Source organism: Micropterus salmoides, unplaced genomic scaffold (genome assembly GCF_014851395.1).
Source record: "Micropterus salmoides isolate LMB-PRFRI ecotype aquatic unplaced genomic scaffold, ASM1485139v1 Ms_hic_scaffold_20, whole genome shotgun sequence".
Lineage (NCBI taxonomy): Eukaryota > Metazoa > Chordata > Actinopteri > Centrarchiformes > Centrarchidae > Micropterus > Micropterus salmoides.
Genome location: NW_024041151.1, coordinates 29,116,738 through 29,140,485, shown reverse-complemented (window position 1 = coordinate 29,140,485; position 23,748 = coordinate 29,116,738). Strand labels below are relative to the sequence as shown.

At 39.9% G+C, this 23,748-nt stretch overlaps 1 protein-coding gene across 3 annotated transcripts in view; it reads left to right on the top strand.

Annotated features, from left to right (window-relative positions):
* dcc (DCC netrin 1 receptor) overlaps positions 1–23,265 on the top strand; it is a 318,930-nt gene extending 295,665 nt beyond the window's left edge. For all 3 annotated transcript variants that reach the window (XM_038733764.1, XM_038733762.1, XM_038733763.1), the window contains exons 29-30: positions 7,216–7,364; positions 18,428–23,265. In XM_038733764.1, the coding sequence (XP_038589692.1) occupies positions 7,216–7,364; positions 18,428–18,517 (239 nt within the window). In that variant the 3' untranslated portion in view covers positions 18,518–23,265. The remainder of the gene's footprint in view (positions 1–7,215; positions 7,365–18,427) is intronic.
* The last annotated feature ends 483 nt before the right edge of the window (positions 23,266–23,748 follow it).

Sequence of the window (23,748 nt, the reverse complement as noted above, 5' to 3'; positions counted from 1 at the left end):
TGTTTCCAACGTTTTTTAATGCGCAATTTGAAGTATCACATTGATGGAAACGACAAAATTCGAGAAAAAGTTTTTACGCTTGCTTGAGGTGGTTTTTGCCTTTGTCGAAAAAGAGTAAATGCGTTAAATGGGAGATGGAAACACTTTTTCCGAATAAGTTCTGATGTAGCGAACTTGTAACTCACGAGTGATCAGCTGTTTCTGCTGTCAGCGTCTTGCTCGGTTGTGCAGAGTTCTGCATACCTGCGAGAATTTCCTGGACCTCGCGGCTGGTAACGCTCGTTTGTGCTGAGAAAAGAGGTGGATCCAAATCAGGACAGGTAGCCTTCATCATCTGTTCTGCCGAATTATGCATTCACCTCTTAAAGGTCCTTTTCAGATCCTTTGCTCTGCACACTGATCAAACGGGGTTATCACCGCATATTTATGCTGAATCACAATGAAAGCTGCTTCTACTGAGTGTAATAAAATATTAAAGACTCTAAATGTTCATAAAATATACACTTCGAATCATTTATCACCATTGATGAACCCCACAAAAGATATTATAGCTTTTTAAAGCATTATCTGGAGGTGCATGCAATTCTCGGCAGGAATGCAAAACTCGGCATAACACCAGATATTCCCATAACGTGCGGAGACATGGCTGGTAGCAGTTTGCCTGCTTGAAACACATTTGCTGATGTAACTACGCTTGCCGTAGACTTGATGATTTGCTCCAGACCAGCTGATGGAAACGCACTTATTTTGCACATCTTCGCACATACATCTATTTATTTTTTATTTTTTGCGACAATTCAAAAGTACACTTAAAATTCGCATGACAATTGGATGGAAACATGGCTTGTGTTTCTCTGAAAAATGCTGCAATGTGTCGCCAAATATACCTGGGCAGCCGTTAATATACCTGGGCGGCCTGCTGAAGTAAAGTGTATGTGTGGGAAACACTGACTGAACCGTTGTTTTTTTACAAGCCAGGTCTTTAGCAGTGTCTACCGGCACTGTCTCTCCCTCCATGTTGTTAGTGACTTTGTGAGTATGCTGTGCGGTGCGGGAGAGACAGAAGAGCAAACGCTGGCAGGATTGTACGAAACATATTCATTAACTCAACATCAAATTATATCGGTATAAACGGTCTAATTTTATGTCTCTTTTGAAATTATATCGGTATGTACTTTATACCGATATACCACCCAGCCCTAAGCTTAATCAACCAGGTGTGTTCACTGTTCTATTACCTGGTGCGTGCTTGTAAAATATCTACAATGTTTGTGTCTTCTAGCGTAATATCATAAAATGTCTGGTTGCCATAATAAGTCAAACCTTTGATAGGGGGAGTCAAAAACGTTTAAGGACTTTTAAAATCAAAATTATATATGAAAATTTTGACTCACTAAATCGAGATTTAGTGACTCACGCATTTACACTTTCACACATTTAGTGACTCACTAAGTCAATATTTACACTTGCTGTCACATGTTTACTACCAGTATCTACATTATGACTTCATTTAGATTATTTTAATTTAAGAGGTCAAAATCTTGATGTATTGTCATTGTCTTGAATTTTGTATGTTTTGAGTACCTCATCATTTTGACTTACTGTGACTGTGTTTATTTTTTATTATGCCTAACTTTTCACCCATTTGCAATGGTAATGGGCCTCCATACATGTACAATTAATTAAGGGAATGGAAAATGGATTCCATGTAGCATGTTGACAGAGAGATGAATTGGAAAATACTTTTTATCTGTGAACGTTGGTATTTCTCACAGTTTTTGCACAAATAAGGAGATAAAGATTTTGGAAAGTATTTTCAGCTACTCTTAGCTCACTTAACCTTAACCACTTAGTCTGTCTGTGCACCTGTCTTCCTGACCAGTGAAGTGCTCAGAAGGGTAGACACAACAAGCAGGCAGGCAGAAAGAAGAAGATGAAACAGGCAGACAGACAGTGAAACACCAAGCTCCTGTGTGAAGCGGGGGAGATGTAGGCTCTCCCTCTAGAGACAAAATGTCTCCTCAAAGACACTTTTCATCTTTAACTGTATATACTTCAAACCGTCCTCAGGATCAATAACCCCGCCCCCTCCATCCTCACCTCCTATGGTTGTAAATCTCTCCATCCTTGCCTTCGACCCAGAAAGCGTCTGACTCTGCTGATGTGACCCCCGGCGGGCGTTTCACACCTCCACTCCAGCTTGTCTGGTAAATATATCCACCTTTCAATGAGCCGCCGTTCCCCCCACATCCCATCGCTCTCTGACAAACCCCCCGAGGGTGAGCCAGGCACCGTGAAACTCTCTTTTATGGCTTTCTCCACTGTGGATGTGTAACCTTTGCTTCAGCTCTCTACTGCAACAGCTCATTGTGTTTTTCCACAAAATATATTTTTTCTGGAGCTCAGTCCAGTTTGGATTTGGTCTGACAGCAGCATGCTGAGAAGTCATACAAACACATTTGGTTCTGCTTCATTTTGAAATGAAGCTGGCAGGGATTTCTACACCACATTTACAGATATACAGACATTCAGAGCCACACAAGGTCAGTTTTACTGTGAAAATAAAGTACTGGGACTGGAAGTCTTGAGCCATTCTAGCACCCTTGCAAGGTCCTAATACTAATGGATATATGAAAAATGGAGAAACGCTGTAGATATTCTTAGTTCCTTACTACTCGTGGGACGAAAAATGCAATGATCTGAAGGTGGTCTGGTTAACTTTGTTAACTTTCAGATCACAACTAGGTGTAAATGATATCTGTACAGGCCACATTCTAAAGACATAAATCCTTCCAACAAGTTGAAATGTCAGTTAATCCCCCCTCTTCCTGCCATCACAAGCTGCCCATCAAAAAGCTACTGTAGAAAAGTGCGCCAGCCTTTGTCATCAGCTTTTTCCGTATGGGAGAATATAATATCTGTTGGAAAGGACAAAGGTATTTTGCGGCGTGGATATAAAGGATTATCTAAATGGACTAATGACCTGAATATAGACATTGATGAAGTGGCAAATAACCTTTCTGCTTGCAATAAGATGAGGGAAACCCAATTCAGACACCGTTTGCAGATTACGCCCTATCTTAGACATAAAATGGATCACAATAAATCTGAACTATGTACAAAGTGTAATGCTGAGGTCTGGAACTTTATTCATTGTGTACATACAATATATTTGTATGTATATTGGCGAATATTGGAATAAAATAGTGGATAGACTAGGTCTAATTTTTGATTAATTTGATAAATTGAGTAAGGACGCTTTACCCTTATTATTCAGTCTACCACCAAAACAGCTTAAAACCACACACTCCAACATTAGCCAGGTGGCAGAAGGTCATTTTTTATATATTACCTGTGGAATATCTGACGTACAGGTCAAAGTGTAGGATTAAGGTATTTCATAGTATACGGTCCCCGTTCTTATACTATATGGGTACTAGACTAGCAACCATTGTGCTAAAAGGCCTGGTAGATCACAGTTGGGAAGCAACACGGCATACTAGTACATGACTGAAGTGCTTTAGGGTTGCATGAATTTCAATATGTAGCCTAGGAGTTTAAGGCTTAGTCCTGTAGGTGTACAGGACTTGGGTGTTGTTTCCAATGGGAGTTATTCCCCCCACCTCTCTTATTCTTATTTATTTATCTGAGTTATTGTATTGTATCATTCCTGATCTTTTTTTTTTTTTTTGGTTTGTGACATGGCCTCTCCCTCCCCCTCCTTTTGTTTTTTTTTGTGTGTGTTGTCTGTATTGTATTTAGGAGAAGAATTTTATTTTTTTTAAGAAAGAAAAAGGCTAACTAAAACTAAACTAGACTAACTCTAGCTGACTTTATCATTTGCTAATAGTATTCTGCTCTGCTGTCATCTCGTCAATGGAGTTTCAGCTCGTGGTTGTTCTGCAGTGAAAATGTGATGCAGCGACCAAATGATATGAAGCTGAAAATCTTAGTTTTATTCATCAACCAGCAGCAGAGTGTAGATAATCTCCAACTACGACTTAATTTAACCACGAGGAACAACAAGGAAACAAGGAAGGTAAACAGTATTAGTTCATGTTTATGTTAAACATCTTATCTTTATGTTTAACATCTTATCTTTTGAGGTATCAGCAGAATACGAGTAATCACTCTTTATTAAATAGCCTACATGTGGGACATATGATTATGTCAGAGTACAGGGAAACACAACTGATGAACAATTTGTCTCTGCAGGGGAAGAATTGTTGTAATGGAGGTATTTGGTATTTGTCTTTATTGTTCTCTGTTGGAATCCTAAGATGTTCTTTTCCTGCAAAGCAGAGAGTATGATTCAACAGTTTGAAAGTCATCTTTATTCTCAGCTGGAGGCCGTAAAGCAGACAGCTACACAGTGTTTGTGGATAGAAAAGAGAAATCTAATTTCACTATATCCTTGTTCTTATGTGAAGAAGCTCCTTTTTTCATTGGGTTTGAAGATGAAGGACTCCCGATTTAAACTGTTCAAGAACCTATTTCACTTTCTGAAGGACAGACTCTCCAGTGGACCGCTGAGGCAAGAGGGTCCTTTTATTCCAATAACCCAGAAACTGTTTTGGTGACTCACAAACCTTTTTCCGGCTCTCCAACATTAAGTCATATGTACTCTTACTCACTCCTGATTAGTTCGGACAAAACAAAATAAAGCCCCATCCCAAACAGAGAACACAATGTCAGAACAAAGGTTTTCCAATAGAGGTGGTATTATGCTCATTTTTAGGTTCAAAATCATATTTAGGGGTTGTACCAGAACAAGTTTACATGGTTTCATTTTCAAAAAACACCATCTTTTTTGTCATACTGTACATTGCTGCAACTCTTCTTTTCACCCTGTGTTGAAGGCTTCATTTAAGCTATGGAGTGATACATCTTGTCTCTAAATGATCTTTGTTGGGAGTTGCACATGCGCAGTTCCTAGTTAAGGACTACTAGCCAATCAGAAGCAGAGAAAGGCGGATCAGCGAAAAGACGGTAAACAGTGACGTTGCATAATCAACAATAAACCTGAACAACAGTCGGAGTAAACCTCTCGTAGGTCGTAGCTGAAGCATGAAAACAAGCTAACGTTAGATGGTCAATGCTGAGCTAAACATGTTTACTCACCCCAGGTTACTAACCTATTTGTGTTCAGCACTTCTTTGTTTGGGTCTTGTTGTATGAAATTTTAAAGCCAAAGTTTTTGATGAATGGCTCAGCAACTGCCGGTGTTTGTTGTCCTCTCTCACGTGCGGCCGTGTGCAGCAGATGTTACGTGTTACGTAGGCAGGTTATAGGTAACGCAGGGAAGCAAGCTCATCAGATGTTTCCTAAAAAACAAACATTGTTCACGAGTCCCACACCTCCAGTCCGAGTCAAGTCTGAAGTCTTTTAAGGACGAGTCTCAAGTCGAGTCTCAAGTCACTGTGTATGTGACTTAAGTTGCACTCAAGTCCGAGTCTCTAACTCAAGTCCCCATCTCTGGCTGGAGCTCAGTGTTTTTCCACCGGTGTTTTTGAGGGCGTGTCAGACTAGCCGCTCGGCGAGCATTATGACACGTATTTACTTGTGACATGACAAGAATGCGGAAGTAAAGGCTGGACTACAAACAAGCTGTTTTCAGGCAGTTCAGAGCAGAGTTTTCTGTGGGAGATGGGAACTCCCTTTGGGCTGGACTTTGGGCTTTTTCACTTTGCAAACCTATAACATGCACAAAAAAGATATATAACTCAATAAAGGAGAGGGGAAAAGCCAAAAACCATAATACCGACTCTTTAAGGTACTGCAAATGTTAACTTTAGCATACAGGTAAAGGAGGGTGTCCTCATGAGGTACAATGACAGCATCAGTCGATTGTTCAAATGCCTAAACGACCTACGAGACAACGACTACAAGTGGCTGTGTGAGTTATGGCTTGGCCAAGGAGGCGACAGAAAATACTTAATTTTTATTGAAGGTGGTGACAAACAACATATTCTTTCACTATGAAACTCTAAGTTTCTTCTCTGCTGGGTTTGTGGACAGTGGATTTTGGAATACACCTCACTTTTCCATTTTGTAAACTTCAAAAAAGAACTAGGATTGCTAGAGTTTTGAGGCTCTTTGTATAAAAAAACACACTTGTCTCTTCTTTGACTGGCTTAATTTCTCTGTGTCATGAAGACTGTTGACTTTAAAGGACGTTTAAATCTGACCGGTTTATGTTCTTTGATGTAATGTACTGCTGTTGCGTCTGTTCCAGGTGTTTTGTTTCACAGGGAGGAGAATGGATGTTTATTGATCAGGAAGTGAAGGAGTGCAAAGCAGGGAAAAGAAGGAGGGGATTTGTGGGTATACGACGCCTTGAGGATGTATTCAGACATCACAAGGCTGTTCAGGGAATTAGAGAGGAGATCAAAAAACAGACATACCTCTCTTTGTCTCCTACTTTTCCTCTTCCATGTTATTTTCTTTCACTTTTTGTCTCGCCTTGGAGAGGGGTATCCTTAAACTTGACTTCCTGAATGTTTTTTTCTGTCGTGGAGAGAAAGCAGTTAGTAAATGTATTTATTGATTTATTTTCTTGTTCATTCATGTGTTTCTTCTGTTGCTTGGATGTTTGTTTTCTTTTGTCTCTGGTCAATTTGTTTCCTTGCTTTTTCACTTATTTGTCCATTTTCTGGTTTGCATTTTTGTGCAAGTTATTTAGTTAAAAAATTTATAGAATGGTGGACATTCAGAGAAATGTATGGACAGACAGGTGATCCGTGGAACAACTAAACAATGGAATAGATGAATGGATTGATGGATGGTCAGACAGATGACCCGATGGCTCAGGCCTCTTATCTGTTTCCTGTTCAGTGGTTCACTTAGTTGCATGTAAACTTGTCATCTAGATGAATCAATAGCAGCTATTATGGTCTCTCTGAAATTATAGATCACGCTCGCCTTTTGATCTCTTAAATCATTGATTGCATTTGCCACTGTCTCTCTCTCTGTTTCGGCTGACTGAATTTATTCTGGGCTAACTTGTCTTTCAAATCTTGACTTGCCGCTTAATTGCTATCCAAGTTTGTTTTGTTTTTGCTCAGAAGTTCTGTTGTTAAAGAACTTCCATAAAACTAGAAAAATTTATGAGATCACCATGTCAGAAACAAAGCAAGGTTTCAAATGATGAGCATCAGATTTTTTCTGATGCAAAGTTTATATGATAATTTTTACTCTTCTTTCTTTTCCGTCCAGGTGCAAGCCTTCCGAAACCCCAGGTGAAGACTGCCTCTCTGGGTCAGGCCGGTAAGGCTCGCTCCCCTCTGCTGCCAGTCTCAGTCCCTACAGCGCCAGACTTACCGGAGGAGGGAGGAACAAAACCTGCCGAGGATTCAGCTGCTAACGTATGTCTACATGGAGTGAATGTTGTAGCAACTGCTGCTGATTTAGTTTTTACCATACAAAATGTTCTTTTCTCACACTATGAACAAATCCTCTATACTTTGAATTTTTGTGTATAGCGGTATGTCATCTGTATGCTTCTAAACTTTCTCTTTGTTCTGAAAGTCATCATTGGGCCAAAGAGTGTGCATAACAAACACTGACATTGTTGGATTTGGTCTTATGTCTTAATCTAAATTTCAGTGGATAAAGGTACCCCCTTTAGCCTTTGACAGAAACTAAGCAAGTATGCTGAGCCCCCCCGCCCCCCCCCCCCCCCCCCCCCGGATGCCTGGATCATGATTCTGTTGTCTAATCTCATAGACACTCAACAATTGAGCCAAGACAGCCTAATATTACTGTGACTGAACCTCAGACTATATCATACACATAAAAATAGGTCTGTCCTAAGGCATGTGTTCTGACTGAAGGAAAATGGGAAGCACAGTAGAATTCTCCAAAACGTCTGTGGCTCTGAACTTTCTCTTTAACCAGATCACACACATTTAGGCTGTGTTATCTCCTTTTGATAACTTATGTCATATTTTCTCACTTCCATCCGCTGAGCTCCCTCAATTCCCACTTTGAAAACCTCTGGTTTAGAGAACATCGTCATTTCATAAGATTGTTAGCTTTTTACTGTAGCCGTTGCCACGGGAAACATGAAACAGAAACAGCTGTGAGAACAAATTGATAAAATCAGTGGTCTTTGAGCTTAGCGTCTAGGATTAACTTCAGTCCAGATGCGGAGGTTTTCTACAACTCGTATAAATGTAAAAATGTTCCACATCTTATAATCCATCTGGAGCTTTCTCAGTAAATTGAGTGTGTCCCAAACTTCATATGCTCCTGAAACAACATAAATGTTGAGTAACTCTGCAGTGTTCAGGAGCCCTGAGAACAGAGGTGGATCTGCAACTGCTGTGTCTTAAAGGTCCTGACTGGCATTTGGATTTAGACACAAAAACTGTAGCCTCAGAGTGGTCAAATGATGTACACACATAATACCAAATGACACAGTGTCACTTCGTACAGAAGCCAGAATTATAGAGAATGAACCTTTAATTGACAAACATGTTATTTTCCAGACTGTCTGGAGGTACAACTACCAACCTCATTTTGCATACTAATATAATTTGCATATCAATAAGGCAGTAGTAATAGTAATTGTAGTAAAATAATTAATATTTGCTAGTATTAGCTGCCACAGGAGCAGTAATGATTGTAGATGTGTAGATTTGATATTTGGCGTCTAGGCTCTGACCTCTTCACTCCATGAGAGGAAACACTCAGCTCAGCACAGCAGGGAGTAAGGGGTGATCATAATAACTTTCTCCCCTAGAGGACTGTGGACTGAGGATGCTGGTGGAGGTGGGGCACGCTGTATGAACAGCAACAGCAGAGAAAGTGACGGCTCATTGAGATTTCTGCTAAAGTACTTCAACAAAAACAGGATGATTTTGTAAATTCTCTAATATCCTAGACATGGTGTCATTGTGTCTCTCTATCAGAGGTTGTTTGTCTGCGTCACCTTAAAAGCTGACATTTTGGAGACATAACATTTTTATCCAATCATATTTATCTACTGTCGAATTTTAAATGTGAAATAATGGCACAATGGAGAAGACTATGCCTTTGGTGTGAGAGACCCGCGTTCAATCCCCCACTGTAATGCATCCACCATTGTGTCCCTGAGCAAGACACTTAACCCCTAGTTGCTCCAGAGGTGTGCGACCTCTGACATTAATAGCAATTTTAAGTAGCTTTGGATAAAAGTGTCAGCTAAGTATAAATGTAATAATAAAATCATTTTCACAGCTCTAGCACCATTAGACAGCAACAGAGCCAAGCTAAACACACCACTCTGTTTCTGTTTTAAACCCAAGTATTGTTTGCATTCACTAACAAATGTTTGTTTCCTCTATTATGCAGTTTTATTATATTGCTGTTAAGCTACAATCAATGAACGTTTCACAATAAAAGACTACATTGGCTCAGATTGCATAAACCCTCCAGCAGACTTTTAATTTGAAACATCTGCAGGAAGAGTTAAGTTTCACTGACGGTACCGTAACAGCTAACAAAAACATTTCAGAGTAGAGGTTATCAAAAATAATTAGTGAATAAAAACAGTATTTGTGTTGTACTGATGCAACTAGTGCTGTGGTAATGTATGTTGGGGCTGTCAGTTTGCATCAAATCAGAAACCAGGTAGCCTTCTTCCATAAATATGATCAAATATATTTATAGAACAGGGGAAGTAGCAGAACCTCCCAACTGGTGGTTGCGCACCTGAAGGCAGGGGTCGCCGGCCAAGTGAGGGTGCCACACTTCCTTCAAAAAAATGTTTATTATCAGTATTAGTATGATTTTTTTTTGATAATTTATGAAATTATTCAAGTGTTCCACCTGAATATAATAGTCAAGTCATGTTCCGTGGGGTACCGTCAATTCTTTTGAGTTGGGAAGTCATTCTTTTGATTTCTGGGTGTTCATCAGCTTTTAAGCCGTAATGTGGAAACATGGATGCTAAAAAGAAGATGGGTTGTATGTAACACGTTGATAGCTTTTTCCACTAAAATATTTTTATACTTTCTGAAATTTTTTTTTCCAATTATAATCACAAGTCATCATAGCTAACGTTACCTCAACTCAGAAGAGCAACTGGATCATGTCATTAAGAGAAATACAGCTCAGTCATCACAGTACTCAGGATACATTCATAGGCAACTAAAGAAATGCTATTTAACAGCTGGTCTGCTTGATTTTTGGTACTGCTGAAATTTCAGTAAATATATAAATTACAGTATGTAGCGAAGTCATCGGCCTCTAAACTGAAATGGACACAGCTGGATGAGTTGGAGTACTGGTTTACAGCTCTGTAGTGTAGCAGGTGTCAGATGTACGAACATGAGTCATAGAAAAATCTTAAATATCCAGTGAAGACTAAAGGCAGAACACAGATTCAGAAAATACAAAACAGAAGAGGAGAACAGAGAGGTAGGCAGGTGGATGGTGGAACCGACTGAGATGAGAGTGACAGAGGTGGGATGAAGGTATCCACACACACACAGATACCACACACACCTGCTCAGCTTTGTCACTACACCTGTTTCCTTCCTTTCAGTGTGCCGGCGGCCATTCAGCTGCAGAATAAAACAGAGTTCATTAGTGACCGAGACTGAGGCAAAGGAAGAGAGGAGGGAGACAAATGAGAAGAAGATGATAAGGAGGAGGGGTAGAGGAATAAGTGGGGAGAGGGGAGAGGAAAGAAGAGAATATAGGATGGAGAGGAGGCGGTGGGAGAGGAGTAACTGCAGTAAAACTAGGGTGAAAGAGAAGATGGGCATGGAACAGGGCTTTTCAAAATCTGGGACTGTGGGCCTGCCCGGGGGAGAAGACATCCCTCCACCCCCCCTCAGTTTACTTGCTAAGTTTCGCTCAATTCCTGGATGCCTGAATCATGACCACGTTTTCTAATTCCATAGACACTCCACAATTGAACCAAGATAGCCTAATATTACTGGGACATAAAATCAGATCACACAAATACATAAAAAGATCTGTCCTAAGGCATGTAGCAGTCTCTGACTCTAAGAAAGTGGTAGAATTCCCCAAATCTTTTGTAATTCTGAACTGTCTTTACCATATCACACACAGTTAGGCTATGTGATCTCCTTATGATAACTAGTAATAATGTAATAAGTAATGTAACACTTCACCTCCACCGAAACTTCTGGTAGAAAAGAAAGAAGGGGGATGTAGAGGAGGGTGAGGGAGGACAAAAAGAGGCGATGGGACGTAGAAGAAGAGCAGACAGAGACTACAGAAAGGATAAGGTGGGAGATGGGGGGAGGAGAAAAGGAAACATAGAGGAGGACAGCAGAAAGGAAGAGGAGTAGAGGAAGGAGATGGTAAACAAGAAAGAAAGTAAGGACAGAAAGGAGGGAGACGGAGGAGAGACAAAGGTGAGTCATGAAAACAGGAGGAGAAAGGGGTGAGGAAAAAAGAACAAACAGAAAAGGGTGAGGAAGAGGATGTGCAGACTGGAAAATGGGGAGGAAAAAGAAAGAGGGGAGGGGATGAGGGGGGATAATTGGTAGATGGAGGGATGAAGAGGGAGAATAGGAAGTGAGGATGGTGGGAGGAGATGAAGAGGTTGACTGAGAGGAGAGAAGTAAGGGGGAGGAGAGGAGGGAGGGGGAGGCAGAAGATGCCAAGTAGAGAGGTAAATGAGTGGACGTTGGGACTAAAATATTCATATGAGATTCAATGACAGTTGGACAGGAGGAGGCATTGCCACGGTAACGAGGAGAGAGGAGAGGACAGGGGAGGAGAGGGGAGAGAAGGACTCAAGGAGAGGAGAGGTGTAAGGAAGGAAAGGGTAGAAGAGCAGGAGGTGTCGCTGTAGCAACAGGAAGAGGGAGGGATGAGGAAGGATGAGGAAGGACAGAAGGAAAGAGCAGGAGGAAAGATATGAAACAAAAACAGAGGAGAGGAGAGCAAAAATAATTATTTATTTTTTGTAAAATTAAGCAACAAAATGACAGAATTTAGGACTACTTGCATCATGGGTTTCATCCACTTTCTGTAATACAGATGCAAAACATCTAAAAGCAAAAATCAAATCAGATGGGGGATCCTGGGACAGAATTTTATCAAACGGGGGTCCCTGGTCTAATTTGTGTCATTTTAGGTGTCCTTGACTTGGAAAAAGTTTGAGAACCAGGAAAGCGATGAGAGAAAAACAGAGAAGAGGAGAGGATGTGGAAGGGAAGGCGGGTAGCCATGACAACGGGCAGAGAGGGCTGCTTTATGAGGGACAGACAAGGAGGAGCAGAAAGGGGAGGCAGGGACAGGAGAGAGGAAAGGAGAGAAGAAGAGGGGAGGGCAGAGGAGAGGATAGAAGGAAGGAGAGAGATAGAGAAGATGAGAGGAGGTGAGAGCAAGAAAATCAGGACAGGAGCAAAATAACTGATAAGGAGGAGAGAGAAAGAGAAGTGTTAAAGGTCAGCAGGTCTTTCTCTTCATCTGCTGTTCTATCTCTGTAATTGATCTAGTATTTTACCATCAGTCCTCGGCTTATCACACGTACACACACACAGTGCTAGTTAATGAACTGTGACACGCAGTGTGAGTGAATAATGCACAATGGGCCTTTTATTATGTTGTTACACCAGTGACATATTTTAACGCTGCACAGTTGGAGAGGATGAGATGGATAGTAATTCAGACCCATTGGTTCCGACTGAAAATAAAATAAATCTCAAAACCTTAAACCAAACTCCAGGTTTGAAACACGTGTTTTATGCTCTGTGTTTGTTTTGATACATAAGAAGGAAGGACAAAGGGCCTTCTGAACTGTGTTTGCTCCTGGCCTCAGTCTGATCAGAACAGCGGGTCAGAGGTTCACACACATTCAAAATACATCAGCTGCAGAGCTCAGAGTTGTGAAGTTCAGACTTTCTGACAGTGGGGAAGGTCACTGAACACATTTATTATACACACAGTTATTATAAACTCATTGAGGTAACACTTTGAAAGTGTCTCGATGCTTTAATCTGAGCTACTTGCTTCCAGTTATTATTATTAATATATATATATATGGTTATTATTACACCTTGTGGTAGTAGTCGTATTAGTAAGTAGCTCAGTATTGGATATATTTTGTAATACAGAACAATCCTTTCGCGGATTAAAATCAGTACATTTACTCTTTTCCTGTCAACAGGTTAGCTAATAATGTTATGACTGCTGCTTCAGTTTGACTTATTTGTGTTGCTCATTTTGCCCCACTGTCCCTCCTTTCATCCTCTCCTCACTCCCTCCGGGCCCCTGCCTTTCAAAAGAACTTTCCATCTCGCCACACCGACGGCTGCGTTTCATTAGTAGCTCAGAAACAAAACAATGTGGCTCCTGCCTCCCACATCTTGCAGTAACCGATATCTGCAACATCATTTCATCTTGTCACTACTCTAATTCAAGATATCTGTAATTACATTCTGACTCAGCAGAATGAAAGTTAGATATTTCCAATTTGAGATATCAATATCTATATATCTATAACTTGATAACAGATATCTACAATTAAATAATGTTCAGAATTCCAGTTTTAGATATCTATGTCATTCTGACTAGTTAAAACTTAATGCAAGATATCTCAAAAAGAACATATAGATTGTGTCTTGAATTTAGGAGAACTAAATAGATCTTTAACTGGAATTATGACTTGGCAGAATTAAACTGGAGATATCTGAAACTGGAATTACAGCTGGTCCTAATACATTTGTAGATATACACCAGGACTGGACAGTGGTAGAAATGTCAACATTTGACTGGGGAAAACATACTCTGGTGGGGACTGGAAAATAAGAATAATCAGTAAAATAAACAGCATCGCCAGGTCATATATGAACAGGTAATATGAACAACATTACTTCCTGTACTCTTCAGTCTTCTGTAAACGGTCTGATATTAGCTAACATTAGCTTTGTCAGTTAGCTGGTTCAGTTAGATACACAGAATTTATACTTTAGTTATTGGGTGTAAATATCAAGTAACAACTCATCTCCAAGTAAGATTTAGTTTGGGTGGTGCAGCTTTGTTTTAATGTAGTGATGCGTAAATCTCACCTTAGTAAACGCCTCTGTTAGAACTAAGCCAACTTGCGAAGAGCTGGCGCAGCTGACTCCAGGTAATCACAAATTTGGAACAACTTCTCCTTCAGAACCAGCTTTCACTAGTAACAAGTTATTCTGTATTGTGAGCCTTCAGTGCAGAGATTTAACAGTTTAACATGTAGGAGTTTCAGAGACCAACTTTAGGAAAGCCTTTGGAATATGTGGGTGGAAACCTTGAGACATGTAAGCTCTGTCTGTGTCAGTGTGGAGCGGAGTTTACATGTGCTCTTCACAGGTTCTGGGATGAACCTCCGACGGATTAAAGAGGAGCGTGAATCCAGGTCAGCAGGCCGACAGAGATAACAGGATATCAGAGAGAAACATGGGGCATCGACGGCCGTTTTATCCCATTGATGAAGCGTTTACAGACTCAGTTAAACTCTGCTGCTACTGGTCGACAAATGAGATCAGGAGGTCACTGAGATTTTCTCGGGGTTTATACACTTTTATTATTTTTACAGAAGCCTTTTTGTCTGTGGAAAGTGGAAAGTACCTGGCAGTGTGGGGTTTCTAGATGAGCTTTCATGGTCACATTCAGAGTTAAAGTGGAGGAGGTCAGATGGCCACACTCTGTGTGTATTTCACAGATAAAGGAAACTTTACAGGTGCCGTGTGTCCTTTTGCTTCCTGTAATGTGAATCTCCACAGCATTTATGTCTTTAAAATGATGTCTTTATGTATGAAGAGAGATTTATGTCACCTGCTGAAATGGCACAGTTGAAAATTAAAAACACAGGATCCAGAGCAGAAAAGGCATTTTTAAAGACTTTTACAACCCATTATTTAAATGTTGATTTCAACGAAAACATTTAATAAACAGTAGGCTACCATCGCAGATTAAATTACACAAAAAAATATTTAGGTATTAGGTATATTTCTCACCATTTAGGTCTGTCTGAGTAAAACAAAAGGAATCTTTGTATTTAAATGTGTAATATAGTTTAGCTAGTGTGAACCCTAACACCCCCTTAAAGTTGGCATAGGTCATTTAAGTCCCCTGTTTAGCATTTATAATCAGTATATTAAGATTTTATGAATGTTTAACGCACTATAATGCAGTTTTAAGCAGATATAAGTGTTCATTAATGTATTTATCGAGTACTATAACTCTTTCTGTGGGTGAATGCTCATATATAAACAGATCCTGAATGACAATAGCAATAACTATTTAAAGTAATATAAAATATGTCCTCATTGGAAAAGATGTGATTGTTAACTTACTGCACATTAATTAACACATAAAATTGACAGTGTGTTATAATCCATTTATTCACTGTTTGTATTCTCATGATAAATACTCAATAGCACAAAGTAAAGTGTTTACCGCAAAGTACTCACTCGAATAATAACACAGAAGAACAACATATCACACACGAAGCATCAGAAATGTTGTGTTGTGGAAATATATTTTAAACTGCTTTAAATCTTTTACAAGATTATTAATTGAATATGCTTTGGCTGTGAAAGTATGACCTAGCTGTCTGTTGGTTGTTAGTGGACTGGCTGCGGCTTGTGGATGCAGGATGTTTGTTAACTGTTACTGAATTCTGCTGTAATTGGGCCCCACTGATCATTTAAATGGAGGCGATATAAAACAATCTATATATGACTGGAGGGGGAGCTAAGTTGTCTCAATGGATCCAACATGACTGGTCAGGTTAAAAGCTTTAACTGGACCAGACTGATATCTGATTTTCAAATCTGGATCAGACACATTTGCTGTACATGCAATACCAAGTGTTGTATACATTAGTAAGTGCAGGTTTTGTAGTTTGTGTTTTTACTGTACCTGCATTTGGTAACAGGGCTTTAATAAGTGACTTTTTCACTAGAGTTCTACCATGATAATTATGCAGGATCAGTGCATTATAATGAAGGATTCGTACATCGACTTTGTACAGGGATAATGCAGCTAAGTACATGGAGAAAGTTGTGTGCATGGACACAAACCTTTCAGTGTAAGTGTGAGGAATACTTCCGCTGAGCCTTTATCGGTTTTCCACAGCGTTCTGAGGAGAATATTGAATATTTTTTTTCCAACTACAAAGTCAAACTCTGCATGAAGGCTACGCTCAATATAACACACTAAGAGAGTGTGTATGTGAGAGATGTGCACTTGACTGTCACACACACATACACAGAAATGGAGGTACTTAAGCTGGCTCACTCAGAGGTGAGTTTGTACAGCTGGACCGAACACAAAATTACACAGTGATCACAGAATCTCTGCAGGAAAGAAGTGTTGCCGTTCACACTGTGTGTGCATCCTGAAATGAATGCAGGCCAGTGACAGCAACAAGTCTAATGTGTTTGATGTGGTTGACTTGGAGGCAAACTGTTATCAAGCCTGATGTGACACAGTTGGAGAACATGGATATTATCACTGGTTTTACACTTGATTTAGCTCGTTAACTGTAAATCCTGTGAACGTTGCATTCCTGATCATTTTCCAACTTTTAATTCTGTTTTCCTTCCTTCAGGCAGCCATTGGTTTCAGTTCAGTCAACTCACAGAGATTTGAAACCTGCTGCTGATAGATAATCCATCACAGCCAACATAAATCACTTTTTATTTTATTCAGGTGCAGATTGAACAGTCTGCACTGCCCTGCCACGCAACAATAACTGAACTTTCAAAGAAATAAAAACAGACATGACGTTCATTGTGATAGATTAGGTATCTGCAGATATCTGCATTTTTGTGTGAGTTGACTTGAAAATGAATGAATGAGTCACTGAATGTAAAAGAAATACATAAAAAATTATACTCAGAGTCATGTACCACTTTACCCAGCAGCCAGTTCGGAGTAAATCCAGAACGACTCATTAAGAAAGTGGTATATTAAATAATTATTACCTAATGAATCATTAATAAATGATCTCCTAGTCTGTTATACGTTATAAGGAAACAACTCCCTGTAGGTTACAGGAAAAACAGGAAGTGATGTCATATCTCCACCTAGGTCTGTCCGATTAACACGAAACTTGGGTCAGTACTTTCCCATGCCCCACTGAGGCTGTGTGCAAACATTGGCACCAATCGGCCACTAGGTGGCGATTTTGTTGCAATATCATGAAATAAGCAAACCTCCTTTTTATAACCCCTCCCAGGCTGAGAGTCAGATCTGCACCAAACTTTGCACATATAATCTATGGACTGTCTTACTCACAAGTTATTAAAGGAATTTTGATACTCCAAAAAACACAAAAGTTATAAAGTAAAATGTTGTACTATACAAAGAAAGGGATGTCATGTCTCCAGGTCTGGTCGATAACCATGAAAGCTCCTTAGTAACCACTCAAATTGTTGTGTACTGTATTGTTAAGTGTTAGCACAGAAATGTAGAAACAGCTGGTAGCAACTATGTGTTTTATGTCCTTTCTTCACTGGTTTGGTTCAGCATGTTTTAGCTGAGTCACAGCATACTAATGCCCACTGAACCCTCACAGTAAGGCCAAACTATGACAATAACTGTCACCCCAGTAAACTGTGGTGGTCATGTGGGTGACAGGAAGCACTGATGTGGTGATTAATAGTTCATGACATCTACGTAGATGTCCGGGTTAAATTCAGGCTAGATGGATTCAAAAGTGAAACCATCCAGGTCATATTCCTAAATTTTGCCTTTGATGATCCTCTCTGATGTAAAAAGGGATTTGCGTCCTGGTCATAGTTAAGGAGCACAAAAGCACTGCGGAACATCTCTCCTGTGTGTCTACTGTCAGCCAAAGTGGCAGTCACACTGGACGACGATTTTTGTTCAGTCCTATTTTTGCTAGCATTCACTAACAACATCAGAATCACGTTTAAGTATTTCAGTGCATTTATCCTTCAACCAAATTTTGCCTGGGTTTAATGTAGATGTCTTTTCACCTGCGAATCATCAAATTTACTTGAGAGCGGAATCTGTATTTTTTAAAGGCTTATTATGTTCAGCTTTCAGTAGTTTAGTAGGTGTGGATAGTAGGAGTTAAGCTGCATTCCTACAGTTCTGTTATGACCTTCATCTAATCTCACTGTTTTCTGATCCACTGTGCTTTGTCCAGTTGTCAGAGCTGCAGTCTTTTGCTGTGTTAAGCTAAAAGATTTCCTCTGGCAAATGACCGAAAGGCTTTCATTGTGAAGTAGCTACTGGAAATATCGTCTTTGTCGCAGAGGTTATCCACCAACCAACTGCTACGTCCTTGATCTTTAATGATTGGTCTACATGTAAATTTGGTTTAACGTAAGATTTTTTATCTCCAAAAACAAACAAAGATGGTGGTGAGCTGCAATCCCAAACTCCAGACTTCAAAAACACACCTTCAGCTCATGGTCATTGTCATTTTTATTTTTTTGCCTTTCAGGTTTACGAGCAGGACGACCTTTCTGAGCAGATGGCCAGTCTAGAAGGGCTGATGAAGCAGCTCAACGCCATTACTGGCTCCGCCTTCTAACCTCTGACCCCAACCCAGCCCAGCCCTCAGCCATGGTCCAGTCTGGAAACCTTCTTTAAGCCTTGATATCACCTGCTGTCCATTCACTAAGGGCGGCAACAGGTCAATCTGGGTTTGAAGATGCCTCTGTGCAGACATCCACCTGTGCTGGGTTGAGTTTGTTTGGTTTCTACTGGTCTCGGTCAGTGTCTACTGTTTGGGACCAGGACTGGATCGAAGGAAATTAAACAAAGGATAAACACTACAGCAGCACAGCATCAGCTCCAAGAACAGGACAAGGGTGGAGGGGCTTCAAACTGAAACCCCTGCAGACTCTCCAACCTCAAACACAAAACTAGAAAAACACAATGCCTAGCGCCTTGACTTAATGATACAGGATGATGGGATTATCACAAAAAAGAAGACAAAGTTATAAGATCCCTCCTGTTTCTCTTCTTTGTGGTATTTATTAGCGTCCTCCTCCGCTGAGTTATCCGCAACTCAGTTACTGTGACTGTACCTCACTTATTTTTCATGATCGCTGTTGGAAGTATCGCGTTTATATTTTGGTTTTTGTTTGGGTATTCCAACTTTGTCAGTCACAGGATGTGTATATGATTTGAAAATACATCCAGTACCTAGAGTAAGAAATAGATAACACATCCTCAGCCACCAAAGTATTGTTTTTTTTTTTGACACATGGATCCTGGATATCTCTCTTTCTTCTCTTCTTTCTCCCTCTGGAACAAAACCGTCTGGTTTCACTGAACCGACCATCAGACGTGACCCATGCAGCCCTTCCACCTCTGGACCCTGAGGTTCATTAAAAAATAAAGGGATTACAAAGTAGATTTTGGCTGAATAGAAACATGTGTGAGAACCTACTATACCAGTCTGAATCATCTGGATCTGGATCTGGCTGACTCTACTCTTACAGGACTGTATAGAAACCTCTATAGACTCCCACAGTCTGTTGCTGCTCTTTACCAAGCCTTTACTCTCTCTGACCCAGACAAACTCCAATCTTTAGCTACAAGGACTCATGTTGTTGCCAAATTCTCATCTTGGAAAGCTTATTGTAACCTTTTTTTGTTTTTGCTCCTTGTTCAAGTCTGTCTCAGTCCCAAACAAGGACTGGAAGTCATTGGAAAGCAGTAAGATGACGGAACAAATCTGACAAGAAATCTGGTTTTAGAGTGGTAGGACCTATCCCATCCTGGACAAATGAAGGTTGGCTTTGAATGGTACATGATCATTGGTGTTTTTTAGTAACGTGTTAAAATTCGATCTTAACACCTTGTTCACAGTGCGTCAGGTTGTACTGTGTAGATGTCACCTTCAGTGCATCGCGTTTTCCCCTGCTGGTTGGCACCTATTCATGTGTTCACAAAAGAGGCACAAAAAGGCACAGTCACCAAAGCAAGGTTACAGTAAATTAATTAGAAACACTGGCAAAACACAATTTAGCATCTTGGGAAAGAGGTAACAATGCCATAATCACAAGACAGCGGTTTATTAAATTATTACTTAATAAATGATTAAACTCTTATCTCTGGACCAAGGTTATCTTCAAGGACTCTATCTTGTTTATTTCAAGATAACAAACTGTTTAAGTTTGTTATCTTGAAATAACAAGATCATGAAATCGGGAGCTCAATAATAATCCGTCTAACACACATTGTATGTAACTAGCAACAAAGGCTTTAATCTATTTACATAAAATAGAACAACAACAAAATATCAAAAAGTCAGAATGAATGGAAATTTGGTGTTACTGTGGTGGAAGAGTAGATTGTGAAGTAGGTGTTACGGCAACAAGATCGAGGATCAAGTTAATATTTTTTATTGAGATTAGAGATGGTAGTGGGCCAGCCGATGATGTTGATGAGAATGAGAATAATCACTTCCATTGTTTTGTTGCACTTTGTGCAGTCTCAGTATGTGTTTGACTGAAGGTGAGTGTGTTGCTTTTAAAAAATCCATATACTGTTTGGGACACACATGTACCTCTGTCGACCTTGATTGCCCACATGGGAAAATTGCAAAACCGCCAGCTTCACTTTAAGTTTGCTTCAGGGTGTTTTTATACAAAAATAATACAAAGAAGTAACAGAAACAGAAATATGCATATTCCACAAAGTATATTTTTACATTCGCTGTCCTGTCAGAACTGTTTAATCAGGTTTCTTTTTACACATTTCCAGAGAGCTACTTTAAAGGTCATGAGCCCCCTTGAAAATTGATAATCTACCGCCTTTGAATGCGTCACAAATTGTAATAAAAATTCATTTATCAACTGGTATTTACTTACTTTAAAAATGTGGAATGAGGAAACAATTTGCAGTGAGGGAGCAAAACCTGCAGTGTTGTGGTTTCAGGATGACCTCTGTAACATGAGGTCAGTCAGGACCACAGTGCAGAGACCAGTTCTACTACATTTGTATTGACGGCAGGGGGGGAAAAATCTGATTTGGAGAATTAGTGTGAGAATTAATGGGTTGTTAAGGATGATGGGGTTCTTTTTGTTAGTCTTTGTGGAGGCATTTGCTGAGAGAAAATAAATTTGTGAAACCCCAGTAAAGCAGAGTGAGCAAGGTATGCACTGTAAAAAAAGAAAAAAAAGAAAAAAAAAAGAAGTCCTAAGAAGTTAATCTGTTCCTGAGTAATAAAATTGTAATTTTTAGACAATTTAAGTGTTCTGCCAGTTGGGTGAGGAACTCTTTTTTTCTTCTACTGCAGCAATCCATTTTTCAAAACACCAACCCTCATTTTTACAAATTTCCTCAATCAAGAGAGATGGGAATAAGTTGAATTACCTCCCCCGTTTAAAGCAAAAAATCAGATTTGGAGTCAGAATACGCCAGTGTGCAGAATGGCAGGAACTTAAAATGATAAATGATTCATTAATCAGCTGAGGGGGAAAAACAGGTCATCAGTATGCTCCATATTTGACTGTGTCACCCCAGTCACCATATTGTAATTTTCAGACCTTTATCTTTCTGCGATGAAAGGAAAAAGCCTGAGGGAGACAGAGAGCGGAGGCAGAGGAGGTGAATTGATATTCAGAGGTGGTTTGTATGTGCGAGCTAGGGCACGGAGGAATGAGGCCGGGAATTCATTATAACGCCGTTTCAAATATTATGATTCAAGCTCACGCTCACTGGGCCGTTACAGATGTGAGGAAAAGTCCTGGGGACGGAGGGGATGGAAAGGTAACGTCTCTGTAGAATGAGTTGGGGGATGAAAGGTGAAGGAACGCATGCAAGCAGGCGGCGTGGGGATCAAACTCATCACTGTGTTCGGGCAGATACACCCAGTCTGAGCCGAGTGCTTTCATTCTTGTCCAAGTAGCACTTCTTCTCCTCCTTCAGCAAGCACAGCAGAGCTGCAGACAGACAGGATCCAACGCCGTAGGGCAAGTCTGAAATTTGATTTATAGAAAGAAAATCTGATTTGAGCAGTAAATACTAAATTAAATAGCCTGTTGACACAAGATTTCATCTTTTCAGTTTCAAAAGGGAAGAAAGATGAAAGCAGAGGAAATTGTCAGGGTAAATGGTCATACTGGTGGTTTTACACATTTTAGCTTATTGATTATAAACTATATTTTTAAAAGACTTCTACTGATCAGTTTCTAAATCATCCATCAGTTCTTAGACTGATTCCTTCCCTCAGTTATAGACATCAAACTTCCAGACCTTTGAATCCGCGCCCACATTTCAGATTCAAATAGGTTTCGTTCTGTGCTCAGTGGAGCAAATCATAACCTTACAGATGGGATCAAGAATAGTGACCTCATCAGAGCCAGAAAAATAGCAACGTAAAAAACGTCACTATACAGGTTATTGTAAGTGGACTTACAGAAGACAACAACTCTTAAATCGACAATTCTTCCCGGCACAAAAAGATAACTGCTCCAAGGAACCGTTACAGGGATGGGACACTGCTGACTGGTTAGGCCAAACAACATAGAAAATGGCCAACTATTTTAAACTAAATACTGAAATGGAATTGAAATGACAATTGTGGCTCAATGTCAGGCTAGTTGACACTCCCTGCAGATATATAATCCTACACTGTCAACATTTAGGGAACTTCATTTTAATCAACGTTATGGGATCATGTTCTGCAACTGACAGCAGGAAAGCTTTCCCTGTTGGTGACTCAGAGATTCGCCTGCTTCTGTGCAGGAAATGGCCAAACATCCTTATCATCATGGCATCCATGTTTGCTTCTTTTAAGCTTTAAGAGCAAAGAGGAAAGTGTAACCCTAGACATGGTCTGAAGCAAATGGCTAAAAAAGGAAATGACTGTGAAACCTGATGGAGGATTTAGAAAAGATCAGCAGTAGGGAAAGTTCTAGTCTTATATTTAGTGAGTTAAAACATAGAATGGCACCAGTTTGGTTCAGTGTACAACGGACATTTGACGACCTCTATATTGACAAATCAGTCAGTCTGTGTAATTATTATTATTAGCATGTCTGTGTCAACACATTTTAAAGCAATTCTTTAAGGTGATTAAATCAGTTATTGGGTGCCATTTCCCTGCAGCTGTCAAAACTTACTTTGAACGATTGTGGTCATCTTAATTCCACATAATTTGAGGATGTCTGATTAAAATACAAAAGTTATTTCTGTTCTGGGTTGTCATAAACACCTACCACTCTAACAGTCTCTGGACACCACACTGTGTTAAACATTTTATTTACTATGATTCATCTGCCCTTGTTGTTGTTGCCGTCGACATAAAAAAGATATCCTACGTGCCTTTACTTTTCACTGAAGCGTTATTTTTCTTCCCCTGTATTTAGTCACTTTATTTGAAGTCTTTGTGAAATGTTAAAATGTGCTCTCTGTTATGTTAATTTGTTCCTCTTGCACAGCCGACACACAGGGAAAGAAAAAGAAAAAAATGGGCCGTGTCCCGTTTAAACAGAGACCTAAAAGAAAACTGGGTCTTTTCTTTCAGTGGCATTTCAGCAGCTGTCTGAAAGCAGACACATCAGATGTGCTTAATTTACTGGTGACAAGGATCGCCCTGTACCTGAACTATCGCAGATGCGATCCAAACAACTGCCAGTGTGTCCATCAAAATGTCTTTGGGCAAGATTCCCAACCAGCTTTCTCAGTGACTCTGCAAAAAAAAAAAAAAACAACCTCTTCATAAGTCACTTAGTCTGATCTTCTGTCAGCTGAGTGAGATTGCTTTACTCACTCTCAGTTCATTTTGCCTTGTTTCAGCATTTTATA